General features: G+C 29.2%; 4 protein-coding genes across 31 annotated transcripts in view; 2 read left to right on the top strand and 2 right to left on the bottom strand.

The window, feature by feature from the left end:
- Nucleotides 1-243: 243 nt before the first annotated feature.
- On the bottom strand, nt 244-1,814 carry LOC123268854 (inhibitor of growth protein 1-like). The gene is made up of 3 exons (XM_044734257.1): nt 1,406-1,814; nt 1,048-1,254; nt 244-964 (listed from the first exon to the last, which is right to left on the bottom strand). The coding sequence occupies exons 1-3, from the start codon at nt 1,539-1,541 to the stop codon at nt 387-389; spliced, it is 921 nt and encodes a 306-aa protein (XP_044590192.1). The 5' UTR covers nt 1,542-1,814; the 3' UTR covers nt 244-386.
- Nucleotides 1,815-2,106: 292 nt separating this feature from the next.
- On the top strand, nt 2,107-5,287 carry LOC123268859 (translation initiation factor eIF-2B subunit alpha). The gene is made up of 7 exons (XM_044734272.1): nt 2,107-2,332; nt 2,420-2,521; nt 4,156-4,295; nt 4,362-4,478; nt 4,555-4,667; nt 4,733-5,003; nt 5,088-5,287. The coding sequence occupies exons 1-7, from the start codon at nt 2,320-2,322 to the stop codon at nt 5,235-5,237; spliced, it is 906 nt and encodes a 301-aa protein (XP_044590207.1). The 5' UTR covers nt 2,107-2,319; the 3' UTR covers nt 5,238-5,287.
- A 493-nt stretch (nt 5,288-5,780) lies between these two features.
- On the bottom strand, nt 5,781-10,164 carry LOC123268619 (tyrosine-protein kinase Fer). Of its 2 annotated transcripts, XM_044733853.1 has the most exons (13): nt 9,592-10,164; nt 9,310-9,483; nt 9,128-9,224; nt 8,848-9,043; nt 8,348-8,485; nt 8,056-8,265; nt 7,804-7,987; nt 7,524-7,694; nt 7,092-7,316; nt 6,818-6,994; nt 6,258-6,747; nt 6,061-6,183; nt 5,781-5,985 (listed from the first exon to the last, which is right to left on the bottom strand). In XM_044733853.1, the coding sequence occupies exons 1-13, from the start codon at nt 9,802-9,804 to the stop codon at nt 5,828-5,830; spliced, it is 2,556 nt and encodes an 851-aa protein (XP_044589788.1). In that variant the 5' UTR covers nt 9,805-10,164; the 3' UTR covers nt 5,781-5,827. The 2 variants fall into 2 exon arrangements, with proteins under 2 accessions (XP_044589788.1, XP_044589797.1); XM_044733862.1 differs by lacking the exon at nt 7,524-7,694 and having other exon boundaries at nt 9,592-10,161.
- Nucleotides 10,165-11,310: 1,146 nt separating this feature from the next.
- LOC123268449 (ankyrin-2-like) overlaps nt 11,311-24,789 on the top strand; it is a 58,514-nt gene continuing 45,035 nt past the window's right edge. For 14 of the 27 annotated variants that reach the window (XM_044733622.1, XM_044733612.1, XM_044733584.1 and 11 more), the window contains exons 1-2: nt 11,311-11,503; nt 12,876-13,284. In XM_044733622.1, the coding sequence (XP_044589557.1) occupies nt 13,138-13,284 (147 nt within the window). In that variant the 5' untranslated portion in view covers nt 11,311-11,503; nt 12,876-13,137. Of the gene's footprint in view, nt 11,504-11,751; nt 11,865-12,875; nt 13,285-24,789 lie in introns of all 27 variants that reach the window. The other 13 variants (XM_044733535.1, XM_044733767.1, XM_044733603.1 and 10 more) reach the window with 5 other exon arrangements.

Below are 24,789 nucleotides of genomic sequence, written 5' to 3'. Positions count from 1 at the left end.
ATAATCGAATCGATAATTCAAAACTTCTCTTTTTGACAACATTTAATTGAATTTTATCTTTTGAATACGTGTTACTAAAAATAATATTATAAATGATATAGTATTTAATATTACTGTAGTAATTCAAATTTCAAATTAATTTTTTTCAGTTTTTATTTTTATAATTATACAGATAATCTTATTCCTTTCATTAAAATAAAATATTTCTAAACACTTATTATAAAGTATGAATTTTAATTTAAATTTAATCGAATGCTCCAAAATATATTAAAAATATTTTTAATATTTTATTTATCGGAATCATAAATTCAGTATGATAGTAACGTTTATATATATTGATAAATGTATTTTAAAATTTATTAAAATTGTTGCTTGTTTAAATTATGCTACGATTTTTCTTCTTTTTCCTTGTTGTATCGCTCTAGCTCTTTTAGAAATTGAGCTTTGGGTTTCATTACATTTGGCCGATCACCCCGACACTTTGGACAAAACCATTTGCCTTTAGGTTTAGTACTTAACGATACACAAGAGAAATGGAACCATTCAATTGGACATAAGTCATTGTCACAGAGAATCATTTCACCGTAAGATATTTGATCACATAGGCAATAAGTTGGTTCATCAGGATCAATGGCTATGTCATCATCTGGAGGTGGTGGAGTATCTTCTCGTTGTTGATTCTGTTGATTGCCTTGACGAGATTTTCGTTTTTTCTTTTTACCAGCTGCTGTAGCTGCTGTTTTCTTTTGATTACCGTTACTTGTACTCGCTAGAGTTGCTGATCGACTTTCAGATATTGCAATCATATCCATAGCGTGTGCAGATTCAACTAAGGCTTCAGTTCTAGTTCTACGAGCTCGTTTCGGCTGACGTTCAACGTTATTTGAATTACTAGGTGTACTTGGATTTGTATTAGTGTTAGTTTCACATTTCGGTTCATTTGTTTCTTGCTCTTTACTGAAATCTAAAAATAAAAAAATATTTAAAAAAATAAAAAATATGTTCAAATAAGCGCTCACTGTAAAAAAATAATATAAATATACATACCCACATCGCGAAAATCTTGATCGAGTTGGCGGGACTTAACCTCTATGAGATCTTGAATTTGTTGAACGATTTGCAGTTTTTCATCACCAATTTCTTGAGCAGCAATAAGAGCCTGTTGGACTCGTGTAAGAGCTCTTCTTCTGCTTACAACATCCGTATCATTTTTTGTCAAGAGGTCTTGTTGTTGATCTACTTCTCGCAAATACACTTAACAAAAAATATTTATTTGTAAATATAGAAAAATAGAAAGAGACTGAGGTAGAAATTTAAGGTAATATTAATAAAAAGATTTTAATAAACATAATTCGAGTTAAAAGCCTCACAATGCTCGTTAAAATTTTTAATTGTAGAAACTTACTTTGACATGTTGAATCCAATTCTCGTAGCCGTGAAACAAATCGTTGAACGTCGTTTGGAAAATTTTCAATACAGTCGAGGTAGTTGTTAACATAATTCGCATAATAGAGAGCTTCTACAACTGCGTGGCTCAACATTTTACACTCAGTTCTTTATTTAAAATAATATTATTTCACTAAATTTGTAAAAAATAATTTTAGTCACAGATTTTTTATTTTCACTTAACATTCAAACAAACTTTTTCATTTCATCATATAAACAAAATGTGAAAGCATCATCCGATAATGTTTATTTTATGAGAGAAATTTATAAATGACGTAGAATAACAATTATGGAGATTAGAATTCTATTCTCCATGACAACAACTTTCCTAAAGAAACAAAAGAAACATATGCTTGTTGGCTTGAGAGTTATGACGAAAGATGGCATTCACACGATATTCTGTAGCTGAAAAAATTTTAACAAATATAATAAACAGTATTCTAACTTATGCAATTAATTTAATTAAAAAATATTATGCTTAACATTTTTTTATATTTTCGTTGAATAATATAATTATTAATTCTGACTAGATTTAATTCATATTTATAATATTTATTTACAAAATTTTGTTCTCTTTTATTAATTGTTGGTAACAGAAATAAAATAATACATGTGACATCATGTATGTACCATATTGTGTGTTTTCTCATTTCAATAATAATAGAGTACGAATGTTAAAATATTTTAAAATCGATAAATTAATTTTGTAATGATTACGTTAATTAAAATATAAATGTTCTTATAATCCTAGTACTATATTATTGAAGCTAGTTTTTTTTTCTTTTTTTTTTTTTTTAAATCAAAACTCATAAAATTGATAGATATAAATAAATAATAAATTTGAATTATAATTTGAGGTTACTTCTGTATAACATGGAAAGAGAAGGTAATTTACTTGTATGATGACACTAACAATTATTATTTCTTCATTCATTTATATAAACTACTTTAGATATAACATTTTTTTTATCAGAAATTTGTCGATATTTTGGCGAAATAATTAAAAATGAAAAAGATGTGTCAGCAGGAATGGCAGCTATACGAACGCTTTTAACAATTTTAGAACGCTCTAAATGTAAGTTTTATTCTTTAACTTAAACCGAATTTATTATTTTTATGTACAATGCCTTTCAATGATTCGTACCGGTCAAGAATTTTACGGTAAATGGAAACATCAAAATTTGGCCAACTCTAAATAAAGAAATCACTAAGTAAAAAATTTATATAAATATTATATTAGAAATAATAAAAAAATTATTTGTCTAAATAAGGATAATTCAAAATTTCGATAATAATAAAGGTAGTAATGTAAAAATTTAGTTACCAAAAAAATTGGAATTATTTTAAAAAAGATAAGCATAAAATTATAAAATTTTAAAATATAATATCTATGAAATTAGACAAATCATAAAACAAACAAGTGAAATGACAGATATTTAAAAAAATGGAGAAGAATAAATTTAGACAAGTCAATAAAAAGACAATTGAAAATTTAGAAATATAAAAAAATTGACAGTTTTAATTATTCGTAAACTTAAAAAATAGCCATCTCTAAATATAGACCAGTAAATTTAGATATCTTTAATTTTGGACATCTCTAAATATTTACAAATATAAATTTTTACAATTCATAACAAAGACGATTAAAAACATAGTAATCATACATGACCGCTGCTCCAGGAAGTTGTAGGTTATTTTTGATCGATTGTCTTTTAGACAATCTCTTTTAGACAGAGTAAAATCTCTGTCGGTTTTTATAATTACAGGACAATCGATCGCAAATAACTTTACAACTTCCTGGGGCAGCGTTCACAGGAGCTGTTGGTAGTTTCGGGTCTACATAAATATTTTTTACCAAGATTAAAAGCAAAATCTTGGTGTATTTTTTAGATTACAGGACAATCGAACGCAAATAAATTTACAACTTCCTGGAGCAGCGGTCACAGGAGCTGTTGGTAGTTCCGGGTCCTCGAAAATATTTTTTACTAAGATTAAAAGCAAAATCTTGTTGTGTTTTAAAAATAACAGGACAATTGATCGCAAATAACTTTATAACTTCCTGGAGCAGCGGTCACAGGAAAATTAATTAATTTTTAGCTATCTTTTATATTTTAAATTTCTTAGTACTTATTTTGTATGATTACTATGTTTTTAATCGTCTTTGTTATGAATTGTAAAAATTTATATTTGTAAATATTTAGAGATGTCCAAAATTAAAGATATCTAAATTTACTGGTCTATATTTAGAGATGGCCATTTTTTAAGTTTACGAATAATTAAAACTGTCAATTTTTTTATATTTCTAAATTTTCAATTGTCTTTTTATTGACTTGTCTAAATTTATTCTTCTCCATTTTTTTAAATATCTGTCATTTCACTTGTTTGTTTTATGATTTGTCTAATTTCATAGATATTATATTTTAAAATTTTATAATTTTATGCTTATCTTTTAAAAATAATTCCAATTTTTTTGGTAACTAAATTTTTACATTACTACCTTTATTATTATCGAAATTTTGAATTATCCTTATTTAGACAAATAATTTTTTTATTATTTCTAATATAATATTTATATAAATTTTTTACTTAGTGATTTCTTTATTTAGAGTTGGCCAAATTTTGATGTTTCCATTTTCCGTAAAATTCTTGACCGGTTCGAATCATTGAAAGGCATTGTATGTTTATTCACGGTTATAATTTATTTTGCAGCGGAAACTGTACAAGAAGTTCAATATTGTTTACAAAACGCTATTGATGCAATGAGATCTTTGGATTACCCAGTGACATCAATTGCATCTGGGTCTGAATTGTTTCTACGATTTATTACTTTAGCAAGTTTAGATACTCCAGTAAGAATACTAATTAATAATTCAAATAATTTTTGTATCAATTAAAAATTTTATTTTTATTTTTAGTCGTTTGCGGAGTGTAAAGGGATAATGCTCCGTCGAGGGAAATTGTTTTATGAAAAATTAGTAAACGCTCGTAGTAAAGTTGCTAAATTAGCATCTAGTTTTATTACGGATGGCTGTGTAAGTTTTTAAAATAATCTATGTGTCCAACAAGTGAAAGAAACCAAATCTATTTTTTCATTTATTTCAATTGCAGAAAATTTTAACGCATTCAAAATCTAGAGTCGTGTTGTTAGCATTAAAAGAAGCTGCTGCTAACAACAAAATTTTTCATGTTTATGTTACACGGTCCGCTCCAGATAATATAGGGTATGGAAATTGCATAGATTATTTTAATATCAAATTATATTTTTAGTTTAAACTTGTTTTTACAGGGAAGAAATGTATGACAATTTAAAAAAATTAGGAGTATCTTGTACATTAATTCTTGACTCAGCGATTGGTTACGTTATGGAACAAGTAGATATGGTAATGGTTGGTGCCGAAGGTGTTGCTGAAAGTGGAGGTATAATCAATAAAATTGGCACCTATACCCTTGCAATGTGTGCAAAAGAAATAAAAAAACCACTTTATGTTCTTACCGAGAGCTTTAAATTCTCGAGAATATATCCGCTCAATCAAATTGATCTATCGGATGAGTTTAAAGTAAGTTGTTTTATTTTTTTTTTATAACTTCTCTGATCATATCTAAACAAATGATCTTCAACTATCAATTTTGGTCAATTGCAGTATACGACGAGTACACGAGTGAAGAATTTAAAGAACGAACATCCACTGGTAGACTATACACCACCTCAATATATTAATTTATTATTTACTGATTTAGGTATACTAACACCATCCGCGGTAAGCGATGAACTTATAAAACTCTATTTATAAATAAAAAAATTATAAAAAAACTAAATAATAAAAATTTCTACAACTTTAAACGTAGTACAAGAGTTTATTGCATCAAAAATAAAATTATCAGTTTTACAATGATTAATGAACAAATAAAAATATTCATTAATTACTTAAAATAGTTGCCACTTGAATTAAAATGAAAATGCCATTCATAAAATAATATGGTTGTAAATATAAACAAATAATATCTTTATAATTTTAATAATTTAAAGTTCCTCATTGAACCGTATAAATTACTATTATAATTATTTAAACATAACATGATTATGTAGGCGAATATCACGGAAAACATTTCAAGACGTACATTTGATTTAAAATATTTAAGTATTGCATTAAATAATATTGGACGAAAAACATGTACTGCAAGTCTTACATGCAATGGTAGTATGCTTTTTTTAACTATCTAATAAACTTGTTAAAATGTAAATTTTTATAACTTTGCTAATACAACTTAGTTTCGTTTAATCAATTACATTAGAAACATATTTTATCGTACTCTATAAAACTTTTTTCTTTTTCTTAATATTAATACTTAAATAATAATTAATATGTTATGTTACAAAAATTCAAACGATGTTTGGAGGGTTGAAAGCCAAACAAAATGTCTCAACAATCGTGTAAATTTGGTCAAAATGTGGTCTTTTTTCCGGTTCGTACTCCCAACATCGCAACATTAATCTATATACCTCTTCTGGTGTTCCATCAGGGGAAGGTAATCGATAACCTAATAAAAAAAATTATTATAATAAAGATTACGAGAAATTGATTCTTTAATTTGATATTACTAAAAAATTGCTACCTGCGTCTATTTTTTCTCTAGCCTGTGAATTCGACATTCCGCTGTATGGATTACCGCCCTTAGAAAAAATTTCCCATACTAATACTCCATAACTCCAAACATCACAAAGTGAAGTATATTTTCCTATAAAGAGATTTAAATTAGATTAGGTAAAGTATTTACTTAATTTAAGAGAAAAAAATATATTTCAAAACTACCAAAATTTAAAGCTTCTGGAGCTGTCCATTTTATAGGAATTTGTTTCATGCCATCAGATACAATGTACTCTTCTTCTTCTCTTGACATTCCAAAGTCCGAAATTTTAACATTTGAATCGTAACCAACAAGACAATTACGCGCGGCTAAATCGCGATGAATACAAAATTTCGATTCTAAATAACTCATCCCAGCGGCAGCATCTCTACACATACCAAGTTGTTCTCCAGTTGTAATCGTAGATGCATTTTTTCGTAAATAAGTTAGAAGAGAACCACCAGGAACTAATTCCATCACAATCATAATAGGTTGCTTTTGTACACAAATCCCAATTAACTTGACAATATTTGGATGGTCATATTGTTTTAAAATCCGACCTTCTTGCAGAAATTTACGTTTCTGTTCATCGGGTAGTGTTACTTTACATGTTTTCACAGCGACCTCCGTTTTACACGATCTCAATTGAGCTTTATACACATCTCCAAAATTACCCTACAATCAAAATGTTATTCTTACTTCTGTACTACTTAAAATATTGAAGTATTAATATTTCAATACTTACTCGTCCTATTTTCTCTATGAGAATTACATCATCATTATTTAGCTCCCATCGTTCGCGTGGGATAGGAGTTTTTAATATTGCACCAGATCGACTAGTTACTGGGAGTCCAGACTGCCATTGATGTTTTATCAGTTCCGGAATTGTCGGAAAAGTTGGTCCTTCAAATCTATAGTGTCCCTAAAACACGTAAAAATTTTTTCAATTATTAATTATTGTAAGCAAATATTGATTTTTTTTTTTTTTTTTAATAAAGTAAAAAAATATGCTTAGTTACTTCAGGAGTGATCTGAACAATAAAATGTTTATGGCCGTCCCAACAAACTGATAAAACAATTTGACACTCATCATTCCTCATAGTTTCTCGTACTAAAAAATCTCCTTCCACAACTAAAAGTCTAACTACTTCTTCTCTCGGTAATACTCCGTGAAACCATTCTTCTTCCATCAGTCCTCCATTACTTTTTTGATCATTATTTGAATTGTTGATTCCACATGGTCCCTATTAAACAGTTAAAAATAACAAGTTTAAAATTTGTAAGATAATTTTTTTTCGTAATCAATGCGGTTATTTAATAACACCGGTTAGTTTGCATTGCTATCCACACGCACAAAATTAAAATTAATTACGGGGTACAAAAAAAGTAAATAAATGTAAGTAATTTAAAAATACTGGTTATTGACGTCACACTTTCAATTGTAAACATACTGGTAGACGGGGTCGAATTGTCTTAACTGATGATCCTACGCTTTTTGCACGAATAATGCCGTTACCATTATTATTCGTAGCAGGTACAGTTTTAAATGGGGTCTTTATCATAGTAAGAAATCGCTGATTTCGTCTCAATGTAAACATACTAGTATCTGCAACTGTATTTCTCTGCAACGTTCAATTTATTCTTCCAATCTACCCAATTCTTATAATTCTAACATAATACAAATGTTTGCTATAAATATATAAAATTATTTTAACGCATTCGTAAGTTTACCTTAATAACCGGTGGGGGTTCTGCGAATGATCCTTCCATTGAAAGGTCACAACCTGATGGTAATTCTTCGCATCCTAATTCGTTCAAAGCTCCACGAATTACTTCGACCTGTCTTTGTAATTTTTTTTCTTGGCACCTTAACCGTAGTTCTTCTCTTTCTCGTGAATAATCTAACATCGTCATTCTAAAATCGATAAAATAACAATAATTATTGATATAAATAAATAAATTATTCTTATGTTTTTTTATTACCTAGGATCACAGGTATTTTCGTTTGATGACTGAGTAGCTTGACGATTTTGTAGAGTACTTTTCAACGAATTTTCTAGCTCATTTAAGCGACTACGTAACCAGTCTATCGTTAGATTGTCTACGGTTAATTTGTTTGGCAATAGCTTGCCAGAAGTGTCGTCGACCAGATTTTCATCAAAAGTAAAACGTAATGGAGACGCCGGACGTGTTCTAATTTTCGGATCATTAATTTTATTGTCATTAAATATTAAAAATATTAAAGTAAAATTAGAAAGTTTAAACAATATATTACCGATGTTTTCCAATAAAATCCTTGTATTCTTCGAGTGGTTTTATCGAATCAACAGCTGCTTGTACTCGTGCATGAATTTCTTGAAATTTTTCCGAAGTAAAGTCCGAATACTTTACGGTATTTTGAAGAATACGCTTCCTATGAATAAATTAAATACTAAATATAATTTCAATAAATGGATAATTATTTTATTTTATACCTTGAATGTTACCTTTCCTTTAACTTCAAAATACGCAACAGATAAAAACGAATTCAGGTAATTAGTTTCAGGATATAGTACTTATTTTAATATTATTAAAACATAATTGATGGGGTTAGAATTTAAATACTATAAATAATAAAAAAAAGATTAACAGTGACTCGGGTTTTGGGCTCAGAAAATATTCTCTTTCAGAAAAAACACAAAAAACATTTTTCTTGTCACTTACATCCTTTGAATTTTAACTCTTTCAATTAAATGTTTTTTTTTTTTTTTTTTTTTTTTTTTTATTATTACTTACCAAGCTACTATAAACTCTTCATGGATAGTTTGCTGCCTACGAAGAAGACTGGGAAGATAACAACTTCTTAAATCGTGCTCACATTCCGCCACTGCACCAAGTAAAAGTACGTATTCATTGTGAGTAAGATGAAGTTTACGGCAAGCTTTTTGATACTTTTCTCGCACGTCATCTAATTTTCTTCCTCCTCTTCCGCCTAGAAAAAAATTAATTAAATTAAGTGATATTTTTTTTTATTTAACAACAATAATAATAATTATAATAATGAATTATTACTCACGGTTAACATAGTGCTCTTCAAATCTAGCTCTAGTCAATTTATAAGCCTCTAAATTCTTTTGATACTCAGTTTTTTTTCGTGCAACATCATCAGTTAACTGGAAAAATAAATAATTTATATCATACGTGCAGAGAAAAAAACTATGAAAAAACGAAAAATAGACTAAGAATGCGAATTATTACCTGCTGAAATTGATTACTAAGCCAGGTTTGTTCTTCTTGATAAAGTTTCCTGGCTTTTCTTCTTTCCGTATAAAGATTACCAATGTGTTCGACAACGAGACTCTCCATAGAATCAGCTTGTTGTTTTATCAATCTAGCTGTCTGATCAATAGAATCCATAATATCCTTCCAACTCTATTAATAAAAATCACAATAACAAACACAAGAGACAAAAGAATTTAAGATATGTCGTAGATTTACAATGTATAAAGTATAAAATATTTCGAGGTAAATAGTTGTTACCTGAGTAATCAAACTGCCAGCAAGGTCATCATAGCGTTCAACTTTCTTTCCTTGAATACTCAAAGATGAAATAGTTGACGCGTATTCACGATCTGATTTAACTTTAGTGGTAAGACATCTTTTCATAGTTTCCAGGAGTTTTATTTCAGCATCTTGTCTTCCTAACAATGCTTCATGTGAAGCTTGTCCTTGAAGACTTGTCGAAAATCCCATTGTTGAATTGAGCTGAGAATTAACTTAAAATTTGATGTCACTTTGATTAAGAGGGTAATGTGATCAGATTTAACTCATGCCTATAAATTTGCTCAAATCTGACGTGATCACTTTAAATAGGAGACTGTCTCTCACAGTGGACTACAAAATATTCCATTTCGATTAAAAAAATTTTTTATTTTTATTTATAAATTACTTTATTCAACTGTAAACTTATTTCAGTAATAGCAGCAGTGTCTTATAATAAATAAAACTTGTATTTGTGTTTATACTTATTTGTACAATACGCACAAGTCTACTACTTGGTGAAAATTTCTCACCCACCTTCCGGAAATACCGCCACAAGACACACTGGATTCTCAGATATGCGATGATATCAAGTGAAAGTTCGTATAAAAGACTAAACAACAGAGTGCTGTCATCTGTTGTACTATTTGTTACACTATTGTTTTAGTTTTAAAATAGATGTAGCAAAATGCCAAAGCTGATTCTCTTAGCCAATCAAATCCTCAGTTAGGCTGTCAAATTAAATATAAATTATAACCGTATGTATGTTATAACCGAGTCATAGACATAATTAGAAATCTAAATATGTTTAAGTTATTTTGTTTGATACAGACAATGATAAAATAATACTGTACTAATTTCAAATTTCATATTTGTATTATCATTATGCTATTTACAACACTTGAAATAATCAAACAAGTTTATCTATGAATAACGACCTATAAAATTTTTATTTCCTAGTTAATATATATTTTTTTATAAATTAATTTTCGGAAATGTACTTCTTTTTATATTTTTGACAAGTTAAAAACACAATTAGCTCATAGATATAAAAACTATTATTCTTTCTTATATTTAGGTTTTTGGATATATTTTTACAAGATATGGGGTTTTGCTTGAGAGTATGAACTATGCAATGTAATCAATTTGCGTAGTAAGTTTATTATTTTCATTAATATGGTCTCTACATCATTAAGGGCCAGTTTTTCAACCCCGGGTTTAAGTATTTTATCATTGTGAATATATCTATATATAATATAGATATATAGATATATTCACAATGATAAAATACTTAAACCTGGGGTTGAAAAACTGGCCCTAAAACTAATATTACTATTATATTTTTACATGTAAAGACATCATACGCTTCTTATGCAAATAAGTGTACTGGAATGTTTTAACCTAGATGATAATTTTTTAGCTCTATTATCTTAGCTAATGACATTTATGTTTATTACAAATTTTTTTTTATATATATCTGTATTGCGGCACAGGGTACGGGTGAGCTCTTGTACTCTGGTATTGTGTATGTTAGTATCCACGGGGGGCACAGAAAAGTGCCAATAATAGCTAAGTAGAATAATAAAAAAATAAAAAACTTTTCGCGCGCCCAAAAAACATTTTTATAATAAAATAATAATAATAATGATAATAATTTTAGGTAAAAGAAGATAGAAATAAACCGCAAGAGGCGCTGCAGTCGCTGAATGTTGGAAATCCGATCAAAACGCTTTATAGTAGCGGGGAGGGCAGTCGCTCGCCGACAACCAGAGAAAAAATACCGGAGAGCGATATTAGTATCGAAAAAAAAGTAACGAATAACGGAGAGAAATAAAAAAGAAAGTGGATGCAGTGAGAAATGCGTGTGTTTTGACAGTGGCTCCTAATAAAGATAAAAAGTGTTGAAAAGAAGGTCAATATATAACAAATTTTATTTACTATTTATTTATATGTATATAGATTTTATATAAAAAGAAGTTAGTTTGGGGGACAATTTTATTACCCTGTTGCCTGCCTGGGTGGTTTTTCTATGTCCAATTGAATTAGGACACGACGTTCAATAAGTTTGTCGTTTGATAAACAATTTGATACACTACTTCAAAATAATATTCACATTATTATTAATGTCTCAAGTTATGACAATTTCATTTATATTTTCAGAACGTTCGAGTTAGTTTTCGTGTTCTCCTTAGCGGAAGAGGGACCGAGAGTATAGAGGACGAATCCAAAATCGATCCGGAGGTGCGCGATTGTTGTCTTGATCCGGTATTACGGTTCGGTTATCTTATTTATTCTCTATCTGGTCTTTTATAAATATTATGTTATTATTTTGCCGACCGGAAACATTAACTGGATTTTGAAATTAGAGAAATTACTTTTACCGAATAGCTCATTTTTTTTCTTTTTTCAATATTTTCATATGTGTACTTATTTTAAAAATTTTTATTCATCATTCTTTGAAAATATTCTTCAGAGAAGATATTATTTCATTATTTCAGTTCTATTTGTTTATCCTTAATAAACACATGTAGCTTCTCTCGCAAAATTGTATAAGTAAATTTATTGATAATTTTGTAATATATAATAATTGTGTTGAAGTATCGGTTATACGGGCGCGGTTTCTATCCTCATTTTACTCCTGCGTTGTTTTACTCAGTCAAGGCTTCTCATCTGCGAATTTATTTCGAGCGAAGTTTCATTTTCATTGCGCTTAAAATTCCAATCGACAACGTAATACACATGTATAGAATCTATTTTATTCTTTCTCTCTGTTTTTCTCTTTTTTTCGCTTCGCTTCTCTTTCTTACTACTCCAAATGACATTTACTATTTAGATTATTTAATTATTATATATGTTGATCGTTTAGAATAAAAAACATTATAGATTGAAGGACATGAGAAAATGCGACGCAGTATTATGTATTGTATTGAATAGAAGGAAGAAAATGCTGGCTTGTCATTGGGTTTGGAGCAATAAATTGTGCCCTCCTTGTGTGTATGTGTGTGTTGCTTCTATACAACACTATCACTGCAGTATGTTTTAAAACATCTCCCCTCTGACCTGACGAATTTTTCGGTTGCGTTTCAAGGGGAACTAATAGGGTAAAACCTAAATACGCTTAACATGGCCTTGAATTAATTAAAAAATAAAAAAAATACTAACATTAATCTTGCTCATTTCATAAAAATTTCAACAATTTACTTAATTAAATTTTATATCTAATCGGTATTATTACTATTATTATCTTTATTATTATATGTGCTTTAATCAAATTAATTTTACAGGTAACGGACTTTTGAAGGATTGATGAGTGGAGGTACAGTGATTAGATAAAGAATAAATTACTGAGAAGATAAAAGTGAATTATTATTTTTTTTATTTATTTGTGAATGAAAAGAAAAAAAGAAAATAATAACAATAAGAAAAAAAAACAATAAATTAAGCAAGAATCACGGATTATAAAAAAGAACAAAGTGTATTGTGCTCGAGGCTTTTATCAAGTGTTCGCAGGGGGGCCCTAGGGGTGGTTGAAAATAAGGTCGCAGAATGACGGGTGTCGTAGAAGGAAAAGGCGGGGGTGGAGACAACGACGTTAGCGCCACTGATAAGGTCGTACAGCAAAATGGAGCTCCAGAAAAAGCTCCTGTAGTCACTGGAACTAATATGGAAACTCTCCCGCGTCCAGGAAAACAGGTGAATCTTATTTCATATTTTTTTACTGATTTATATTTCATAATTGTACATAATTTTTCTATACTTAGGAAAAACAAGTAATAACTTGTATGATTAACATGTTTATCTCTAGGTGTACTAGTAATGTTATTGAAATATTTGAATTAAAAAATATTTTAATGATTTCCAGCTGTTAATGAAAAAATAAGAGATAAATGTAAACAAGTATAGCTTGTGAGTGTCATGAGCACGAAATAATTATATTACGTCAGAATTTAAATGTATAAGTATGCGTGAGTATGGCGCTTAATGACGAGCGTGCGTATTAATATTTATCGTACGCATGACAAAAATAAGCAGCTGTCGTTCTCACGATGAGTATACAGAGTAGTAGAATAGCGCATAAAACAGAATATAAGTGTGTATGAGAAAAGAACCCCCCTGTGAGTAAGTTGAGAGAAAAAGAAAGATAGATAAACCGCTTGAGTTCACCTTTATAAATTGCATCCGCTATTAGCCTAGGTCTTGTACTATTTTTAAAATTTTTCTTTTTCCTGTAATCTAATAAAAATATTAAATTAAAACGTATCTATATTTTTTTTTTCTTCTCTATTCTCAGATAAAATAATATAAATTTTATATTTTAAATTATATAAATAACTATGCGGATAATTGAATAAAAAGTTATGTAACAACGAAAAAAAAAAAGATAAAAAAGAATTATATACATTTATTATGGCGTAAAGGATAAAATTCATGACTCAAGTGATGACAAGATTCATTTATCATCACGCTAGGTACATTTATTCATTTTAGTTGATTATTACTTTACTCTTATTTCGTTGCTCTTGTTATTCTGAAATGCCGGCGACATTTTGGTGTGATTATCTCAACATGCATCCACACAAGAAATAATTTTCGGTTTGTCGCAGTATGGTCATTATACAGGAAGATGACTGATTCCATATGTATTTCTCGTCTCGACCCTCGTTTTGCGTTTCACTTTTTTTAAGAGCACTTGCATGTGTATGCATATATCTATATACAAAGTTATGTATACATCTATCTGGTGCTTCAGCCACCCTCACTCTTGAAAACTTAAACGGTTGAGCATCGAGTGTTTAAAAAATCTCTCAGTTTAGTATATCATAAGAGCTATATCTTTCGTGCTGTCATCTTCTTCATTTGGTTAATTAAATAATTTAGATAATATTTTCAGAAGTATCAACGTTTACTGTCAAGGAAGTCGTAAATTAGTGCTGTTTACTTGGTTTAAATTAATCTATCATGGTCAGTATCGATTTCGATACCAGAGCAAGTATAGACACCGCGAGTTTTGGACAAGGTCAATGCTCTCCAGACTCGGATCGTCGGTTCACATAATTTCTATTGCTTTTACTTAAACTTCTCTTAGAAAAGATTTAATGTATCCCCGTGTAGTATAAAGACAGTGCCCCTCATTTATTTCATATCGCATGCGTGCTATAAGGTCATTGAACTTCATTACTTATTATTTTCCCTCTCAAGCAGTAGCTAGTAGTCAACATCTACGAGATGGTGAAAAAGAAAGTGCAGACTTTAAATAAAAAAAAAAAAAAAAAAAACTAAAAAAGTAACGGCGACGAAAAGAAAAAACTTTATGTACTTTGAAGTTAACAAAAGCACCAAAAGCCCATGAAATCGGACAAAGACTTCGTTTACATTTAAGTTAAGTCTAAAATTTTTAGTCTCCAGAATAAACTAGCTTCATTATCCCCTCATTTAAAGTATCACCCTCCAGTTTTAAAGGATGGGAAAAATTGCTTCAAGTGTCCTTTTTGCTGTTTTGTTATATACTCAGAAATTATCGTATATTATACTTGTATAAATGTGTTGCATTTTTAAAATACATAGTTAATGGTTTATAGGTAAAAATACAAAGAGACTTACCCTCTACTCAGTTTCTGTTGTTTCCGCACGGTTTGAACATAGTAATAACCCAAAAAACTCGAAGGGGATATTCGTGTTTGGGGTTGACAAGGTTGATTGTTTCTGAAAGACATATAGATATCATATGATTATGATGCTCGTAAATGCGACTAAAAGAGTGTAGAGAGGGAAACGAATCCGAATATAGTACAGTAGACAAACATTGTGGGTCTTCCATTGACGTTCACGCGATGCGAATTTGATATCCATAGGTGACATTCGAGATGACTGGAAAGGAAAATCGGTTTCACTTTCCTTTTTATATTACATCTATTACTGCATCGATTTAACTTATTTTACTCTTAACATATATATTTTGTTGGATTTCTCAATTAGATAAATATGTTATGATTAAAAACCATATTTACCCTCTTCAAGTTAATAAATTTTTGAATGTGTATATTTCATCATGTGTTTACTTAACAGATTAAAATCGAGTAGTCTTATCTGTAATCAATAATTTATTATAAATAATACACGATATTTGAAAATTATTTTTTTAATTTTGTTTAATGGAAAAAAATTTTTGATTTTTTCAGCTGAACCAGCTGAATGCTTACAGTTTTGAAATGATTCGAAGTTTATAAAATCATTGTAATACTATTAGTTATTGCGGTCGTATTGATGAACCCTCGTTGTGACTATCGAGGTCGATTAACAATTTATTGCATAAGAAACTTCAATGACAATCAAATATTCTTGTCTTTGCTGCGTGTAGAAAATAAAACACTTTACGTATACGTATGTACTAGACATGCAGACAATATCGATCAGTGTATACTATTCAGTACTGAGGTTAGCGTCCTTTGTTAAATAAAAATCTTATTTAATCAATTTTTATTATTTCATTCTTTTTAAATTTATGGAATCTATTTCTTGATATTTTTAACTTTTTTTTTTTTTTTTTTTTTTTTTAATCTGTTTAAAGTCGCATAAACTACTAAGGTCATGAGCGACTAGGGTAGGGGGTAAACTTTTGAGATTGGAACTCGTTTTATTTTTTGGGCAAAGCAGAATAATACACTTAAATATTGAAAATATTCATTGGTGTACGCCGGATTCGAACCCGGTCCAATGCTTTGGTAAGCAAGGGCCGGATCCGATAGGGCTACTGCGTGCCTCTAGCTTATGTTTTATTTTAAAATAAAAAAGAGCTATTAAGTAGAAGAAAAAAAAACAATTGAAAGTCTTTTTTTGTTTCATACTTATATGATTAATGGTCAATATTAGAAATTTAGAATGGATAAAAAAGTATAAACAAAAGAGATTTAAAAGTAAACATTAAAAAGCCGGATTACTACAATTACTCGGTCAATATATAAGTATAAGATTATGAAACAAATAAAATACAATTTAAACCTTAAAAAGAGTGATAGCCCATATCATTTTCTTTTCATTTCTCATAGAACCTTTTAATATTTTTTTTTCAGTTCGATTGGTGTCCGTTAATAGATCACTTGACCTAATACTAGTAAACTTTTCTGTTTGTTAGCAATTTCCGGGTAGTCTCTTTACTCTTCATTCTGCAGATATTCTTCTATTCTATCTCAGTTGACCTAATTAAATATATTTTCGTTATATTATATGATTTATTAAATTTATAAATCTCTCTGTAATTTCTGATGTTTCCGTTAGTTATTATAATTTTAATTAAATGACTGTTAAACGATTTCATGAAATAAAATTTACATTAAACCTTCACTTTTGTGATAGAAAAGCTTCATTTCAGTATAAGATTATTTTATAGGGTATTATATACTCTTGAGAGATTTAATGGTTCAATTGTAAAGGATAATTAAAACAGCAACTGCCTCGTAGTAGTATGATATGCCGACAATGACATTACTGCATAGTAAGTTTGTATAGGCATAAAGAAGGAAAATTTTTTCCTATTCTGAGATGAAAAGAATGAAAATCATGTGGGTACAATCTGGTAGCGGTAAAGCGGTTGCGAGTACGGATAGTCAGCAAATAAAAGGGGTTGAACAGTAGAGCTTGCAGTATAATAGCGTTCATCAGTTGGCGCGTTGATATCGACCGATGAGTTGTGCCTCCATCTTGTTTGCCCCACATTGGATGGCGCACCTTTTATAAAACAATACTGATATGACTACATATGGGTAGTACAGAACTTACTGCCACGCATCGCGTGTCTTTTTTAGTAAAAGAACTAATAAAAGTCAGGGGCCAAGCATCTCTCATAAATATATTTTATTTTATTAAATAACAAAGGTCCACAATGAGAAAATAATAGGCAAGGAACTGTTACAATGTAATATTTAACTTTGTCTTAGATATTCGATTTATAATGTGCTGAATTTCTGTTTTGCTTGACTCTTTACTTTAACCGCTGGTATGCGATAACATGAAAGTGGGTTGTTTTTATTGTATAATTGTTATGATAATGTAAGCGATAGCAGGTGCATTGCAGCAGTAGTATTGACGATTTTATGTTAAAAAATCGGAAAAGCGGTTGACCATCCTTGGAACTTTTCGCTTTTTTCGAACTTGAAATACTCGAAAATCTACCAAATAGGTTAATTTTTGAGCTCAAGGAGCTCAAAAATTCAAAAGTATTATGAACAAAACGATTATTTATAGAAATTTTTAAATGGCTACAACTTATGAATACATCGTTCGATTCTAATTTACTTGGCGTCATTCGACGCAGTTTTACAAGTACAAAAAATTATTTATCATTTATTAAGAAATGATAAATAAATGATCGAAGAATACAAAAGTTATATTATATCAAAAAAAAGATTATTTATAAATTTGTAAATGGCTGTGATTTTTGAACGCGTTATTTAATTTTGATTTATTTAGCGGCATTCTATTGAGTTTTCTAAGTTAAAAAAATGTATCTGAAGGCTGGAGTTGGTTAATCTAATATTTTGAAAATTATTTCGAAAAAGCTTAAGAAAAAATTTTTTTTCTTCATAATCTAATCAGCTCGAAGTCTCAATGAACACTTTCGCACACTATGTTGTTCATCTCGATCGGTTGATTCATTCCAAAGATATCGGCTGGATGTCTAGTCGGAACAGCTTCTTAGGACCTCAAGACGTGAAAATTTGAAGAAAGCTCGCATACTCAAAATCGGACTGAAATCTATAACTTCCTACTTTTTAAAATTAAATTTTTAACTTTCAAAGTAGGAAGTTAAAAATCTGAAAAACGGTTGACCCTGCAATCCCTGGAACTTTTTGTTATATTAAAGCTCAACATGCTCAAGAAATGTTGTATTACAATGTTTTGAACTGTTCGAGCTCAATAATACGAACAAATAATCGACTGTCATGTAGTTTGCGAAATTCACACATATGTACGCACATACATAGATTGCACAATGATATCCTCGTAAAAATACACTGGGAAAACAGTTTGTTTGATTTAAATTCGTAGATTTATTTAAAATAACTTAAAAATTCGTATTTAACATTAACATATTTGTTTTATTTAAATTTTCATTACTTTGAACCAAATACTTTTTTGTTCAAACTATACTTTTTCTTTCAAATAAGATTTGTTAATAGTTAACAAATCTCGTTTGAAATAAATCATGGGACGTTTGTATCGCTACTGTCTATTTGAGTTATCGTAATTTTAATACATTTATCGTTGCTTGTTATAATTGAGTTTAATTATTAATGAATTTAATAATGGAAAAAAAACTATCAAAATCTAACTCGGATCTACAGATTTTAGTTTATTATAAAATACCCCAATATAAATTATATAAATAAACTCATCCTCATTGCTTTCATAACTCTAAAAATATGTCAGATATTATTATTTACTATGTTACAGAGTTTAATTTCTTTATCGAAATTCAAATATCACATTTGTTTATAGTTAACAAATCTTATTTGACTGAAATAAATGATTTTAAAGGATTAAAGAAACATTTGTTAACTATAAGCAAATAACTATTTCATTCAAACAAATGCACTGAATAAACCATATCTTTGTCTCAATTAAATTCATTTAATTGTGTCAAATAAGTATCAGTTGGTGGTATTTAAATAGGAGATTTTTTTTATAATAACCGAGTCTCATTGAATTCAAATAAATTGTTCTCTCAGTGTGCGTATTCAACTTCCTAAGTTTAAACTTTAATGAATAATTTTTAAAAAACAAAGAAACATTTAATAAAAATCTTTATTGGACAAAGTCTAGTATCTTCGCGAATTGAAATTATTTTCAATTTTTAAAGCAAAAAACTAAAAATAATATAAAAGTATAAATTGATATAGATTAAGATGTACAAATGCATTTATTTATTTATTAAATTATTGTTACAGTGCAATACAATTTAGACCTTTCTTTATTGCATTCATTAGAAAAGCGTTTCTCATTGGGTTATCTCTGTATTGAATTGCACTTCATTCTATGAATAAAAGCGTGTGCATAATTTTGTCCCTTTGTATGCTTCCTCTCGAGTTACAGTCGACGCTCTCTGTATTGGACCTCTCTGTATTTGACCACATTCTTCCTCTATATTTGACGATTTTACACAGCTCTTATGAACAAGGACGAGTCAAATACAGAGAATGGTCCTGTACGGGCGAGTCAAATACAGAGAGCGTTGACTGTACCCACCTTGTCCTTCTCTTTAAGTTCTCACCTTTACTTCATTTACCACTACCATTATATATTATACATTACATACAGCAGTACACTTGACCTAACTTGAAACAATGATTATATTTGCTCAGTATGAAGTCGGATAGTATAACTTGATACTTGACCTAATGACCTTAAGACCAAGAAATACAGTATTAATTATTTTTTTATTTACCTGGTGATTCGTTAAAAAATGAACTTTCTCTTTGTGAAAATAACTTCCTTCTCAAGACAATAATAATTTTCTTTAAAAATGAAATTTCCTGTACTAAATTATAATTTGAGATAAGATTAGTTATTTTCTCGGTATGTGAGGTACCACAGACCCTCGTGGAAATAAACACCAGTAAGTCCACTATGCATTATTTCTTTTGTTTCATTTCTTCTTAGTTCGACGTGCGAACGTGTCGCCGATGTGGTTCGCTGCTCTTTGGTCACGCTTCAAGTCCGATCTGACTCTTCTTTCGTCCTGTCCACTTCTATTCCTATTCTCATATTCTATTTTATTTTGTTTTTTAATTTTTTTTCGTGCTCTTTATACCTTACATTCACTTCATACTCAACACATACTATTATATCGTTAGGCCATTATTTTCGATGTGTCGAGCAGTCAACGAACTCACAGCTTTGCAAGTTAGATTCCTAGGTGACCCTGAAAGCCACGCGAGCAATTTAAAGTAAGCTCATCGTAATATCACACAACATATACTTGTTAAAATTACAATTGTAATTCAATTTATAATTATACTCGTTAAAAAAGTTTAATTAACTAGATAAAATTAAAATAATTACGACAGTCACAACAATTATTGTAATTTATTAGATTCATTATTTTTCCTTTTTGCTATAATTTTATGACTGTAATAAACTAAAATAAAAATAATCACAAAAGGATCTAGTAAACACACGTGATCTTGGTCAAGGCTAATTTTCACAATTGTCATTTATTTACGGGAGATGCCGTCATGCAGTAAATTTATGACATGATTTATATATAAGAACACTTTGAGTTATAAAACTGTCTATAATAAATATCTATTATATTATTATGACCCTCTATGTAAGACTTATCTTCCTGATTTAATTTAAAATTCTTAAAAAATTTATCTTGATTCAAGAAAAAAAATCTTGAACAACGAAAATAATATTGAAGAATTTCATTGTCTTGAATTATGAAGAAAAATTTTCTTTATATCAATAAATATTTTTTAGTTCAAGAACTTTTCTGCTCGATACAGGATGATCGAAATTATTTTCTCAACTCAAGATTTTTTTCTTGAATCTAGTTAATTTTTTTATTAGTATATTTAATGAATTTGTTCTTATAATAAAATTTTTTCAAAATCTCTGCCATGATCTATATATATAAGCAATTTTTTTTTTTTGTTACCGATAAACTTGAAAACTACTGGACCGATCGGCATGAGACCATGACCATTTGACGCGGAATTGATTGTAGAAGGTTTTAGACTATTAATTTTTTAAATTCCATGAACCCTTTACTATTTTTTTTCAAATTTATGTGGATAGTCATTTGTTTCTGTTAATAAAACAAATGAACATCACTTCTTCTTCATATTCGAGCGCATAAAGACCGGCAAAATGTCTAACGTTACATTAACGCTTTTAAACACGTTTCCATACACCTTCTCACGCATCCACCCACGCACTCCCACGCATTCACAACATTGTGACATGAAATATTGTCTATAGCAACGGTTTTGTGAATCCATTTCTATAAATCTAACTAAATATTAACCTTATTAAAATTGCAAAAAATTCAAAATCTATATACATGCAAGAGTTGTTCTATGTATATAGTGACGCATCAGTCATCACGATATCTCGGGAACCACTGGATCTAGAAACTTGAAATTTGGTAGGAATATTACCTTTGCCATGTAGAGGTCAACTAAGAACGGATTTTAAGAAATTCCTCCCCCAAAGAGGTTTGCGGGGGCGTTAAAAATGAAAAATTCCTGTTTTTAAACTATAGCTCCTATCGAGTCCAAACTTGATAGGAATCTTCTGTAAGAGATGTAGAAATAATCTATGAACGAATTTTACGATATCTCACTCCCACAGGGGGTTGCAGGGGTGGGTATTAACAATGAAAATTTTCTAATTTTCAAGCTGTAGCTCCTATAGACTCCAAATTTTGTAAGAATTTTTTATAAGTGATATAAAAATAATTTATGAACGAATTTTACGATATTCCACCCTAAAGAGGATTGCGGGGGGCGTTAACAATGAAAAATTCCTGTTTTTAAACTATAGCTCCTATCGACTCCAAATTTGATAGGACTCTTCTGTAAGAGATGTAGAAATAATCTATACATGAATTTTACGATACTTTCTTAATAATTTATATCTCACCCTCACAGGAGGTTGCGGGGGTGGGTATTAACAATGAAAATTTTCTAATTTTCAAGCTGTAGCTCCTATAGACTCCAAATTTGGTAGAAATCTTCTGTAAGAGATGTAGAAATAGTCTATGAATGAATTTTACGATAGCTTACTCCGAAGGGGGTTGCGGGGGTGGGTATTAACAATGAAAATTTTTTATTTTTAAGTCATGGCTCCTTTACACTCCAAATTTAGCTATAAACCCACCGCCAATAAGGATTGCGGGGGCGGGTGTAAGAATGTTGAATTTCCATTTCCAAGCTGTAACCTCTACAGATTCGAAATTTTCTAGGAATCTTTTATTCATAATGTAGAAATCATCTCGAATAGGATCTTACGAAATTCCTCCCTCAAATAGGAGTGCGGGGGTGTTAATTATCAAAAAATTCATATCCTTCAAATACAGTTCCTACAGATATAAAATTTGAAAGAATTTCAAGAGAAATAGGAAATTACATGGATGGCCTCCAAGGCCAACCGTTTTAAATATTTTTCTTTCTTAATAATTAGATATCAGCTAAAAACAAATTTCGTGATAATTGACTTTATACGTTGGTTATGTCAGAGTGGTCAGTAGAATGTAAAAAAATGTTTTTGTTTGTAAACTAGGATTTATTGAGACTTAAACTTCAATAAATTCAGTAAAAATTTCCTTAGAACAATCGTCTCTTTGGCAGCGGAGATAAAGTCATTGTAAGGCTTCCAAAACTTAACTTTACATGTAGCTATCCAGTCAACGGACTAAGAATTTTACATTCATTTTACTTTTGAAGATCACATAACCGACAAATTCTTTTATTACGGGATCGCGGGAATGTAACAGATTAAAATGAATGAATTTTCCAAGCACTTGAAATGTGGAAAAGAAATTTGGCTACTTATTTTAATAGAATTCATAAAAAACATATACAATTAATTTTCTATAAAAAATTGATGTCACGGAAAAAATTTTAGTTAACAGAAAATTCGTCGTACTTTAAGCTCGGCAGATTTCAACTTCACTTATGAGACCTGCATAGACTTTAGCTGAAACTTTCAATGCTCATTTTAAATTATTTTCTTCGTGTCAATTATTATTAATTTTTGTAAGAAAGCCACAGAAATGTTATAATCATTGCATATTGAAAGTTACAATGAATATTAAAATTTAATTTATTTCCTGTTACAATTCGCCCAGCGAAGCGGGCGGGAAACGTCTAGTATTTTATATTTGCAACACAACGCTGATAAAACAATTAACTTGATTGAAGAGAAAAAATCTTAAACCAAGAAACTATTCTTGGTTTAAGTAAATTTTTCTAGATTCAAGAATTTTTTTGCTTCATTCAAGAGAATCGAATTCAAAATGATTTTTTTGGTTCAAAAATTTTTTTCTCAAATCAAGTTAATATTTTTGTATTCATAAAATTTCATGATAATACCTTTTAATTATGTAATATATTATTGAATATTAAAAGATTATCAACCCTAAATAAACTATAGAAAGGCATTATGAGTTGATAAATTATGAATGCAACATCATTGTCAAGAGCATGAATTGATACTTTGTTCCTTCTTGTCTCATTTATAGTCGTGTTAAATGATTCTTCCGGCTAAAGTGATTATGATGGCGACGAAGTTAAAAGGTCAAGTGGGTCATGGTAATATCCAGAACTGTGATTTGTATAATCTCCAGTAGTAAAATCCCATCTCCCTACGATGTAATCCATTAACATCATCAGTAATTGGTTCATACTACATTCATTCAGACTTCTATTATTCAAACAATAAATACATATACATATATTTTCATTAACACCGTAAGCCAAGTGCTTTCATTATTTTGATCTGACACTTCTACATCCGTTCTATATTAAAAAATTTATTATTTAGATTGATTAATTAGAGCTTATAAAATTTTTTTCCAAGCAAAGTGTTATGATTGTTTAAAATTCTTTCGAATTTTAACGAAAAATAACACGTGAAGTTTATGGCAGTCAGTAAATATTATATTTTATTGAACTATGGATTAGATGTAAACAAAATTGTAAGTTTAATTTTATATAAACGTGGCTAAGAAAATATAATTATAACAACTTACATATATTGATAGGAAAATATAAATTTTTACTATGAGTTAATAAATAAAATTTGTTTTTCACAACCACGCCAACTATATATATTTTTTCTAAGATTTTTTTTAATATTTATGTAAGTAACAGAGAGATGACAAACTTAAAATAAACCATTACGTGGACTGAAAAAAAAAGTGAAATAATAAATACGTGTATTAAATTTGAGTAAAGTCAGTTCAAGAGTACCAGCAAAAAGACACAACACGTGTTCAGTAGATTAAAAAGTATTGAGAATGCATTTATAAAAGATAGCTTAGTTTTCTTGAGAATAAGATAATGCTTTTTATCATTATAAGTATTTATTATTCCTTTTTTTTTTTATTTTTAGTTGTCGATGATAACTTATAAAATTATTTTACCTCCCCCAAAATAAGTATGACCTATAAAACTAAGGTGCCTTAATTTCCTAAAG

Source organism: Cotesia glomerata, linkage group LG1 (assembly GCF_020080835.1).
Source record: "Cotesia glomerata isolate CgM1 linkage group LG1, MPM_Cglom_v2.3, whole genome shotgun sequence".
Lineage (NCBI taxonomy): Eukaryota > Metazoa > Arthropoda > Insecta > Hymenoptera > Braconidae > Cotesia > Cotesia glomerata.
Note: the sequence above shows the minus strand (reverse complement) of the source record. Positions and strands in the feature narration are given on the sequence as shown.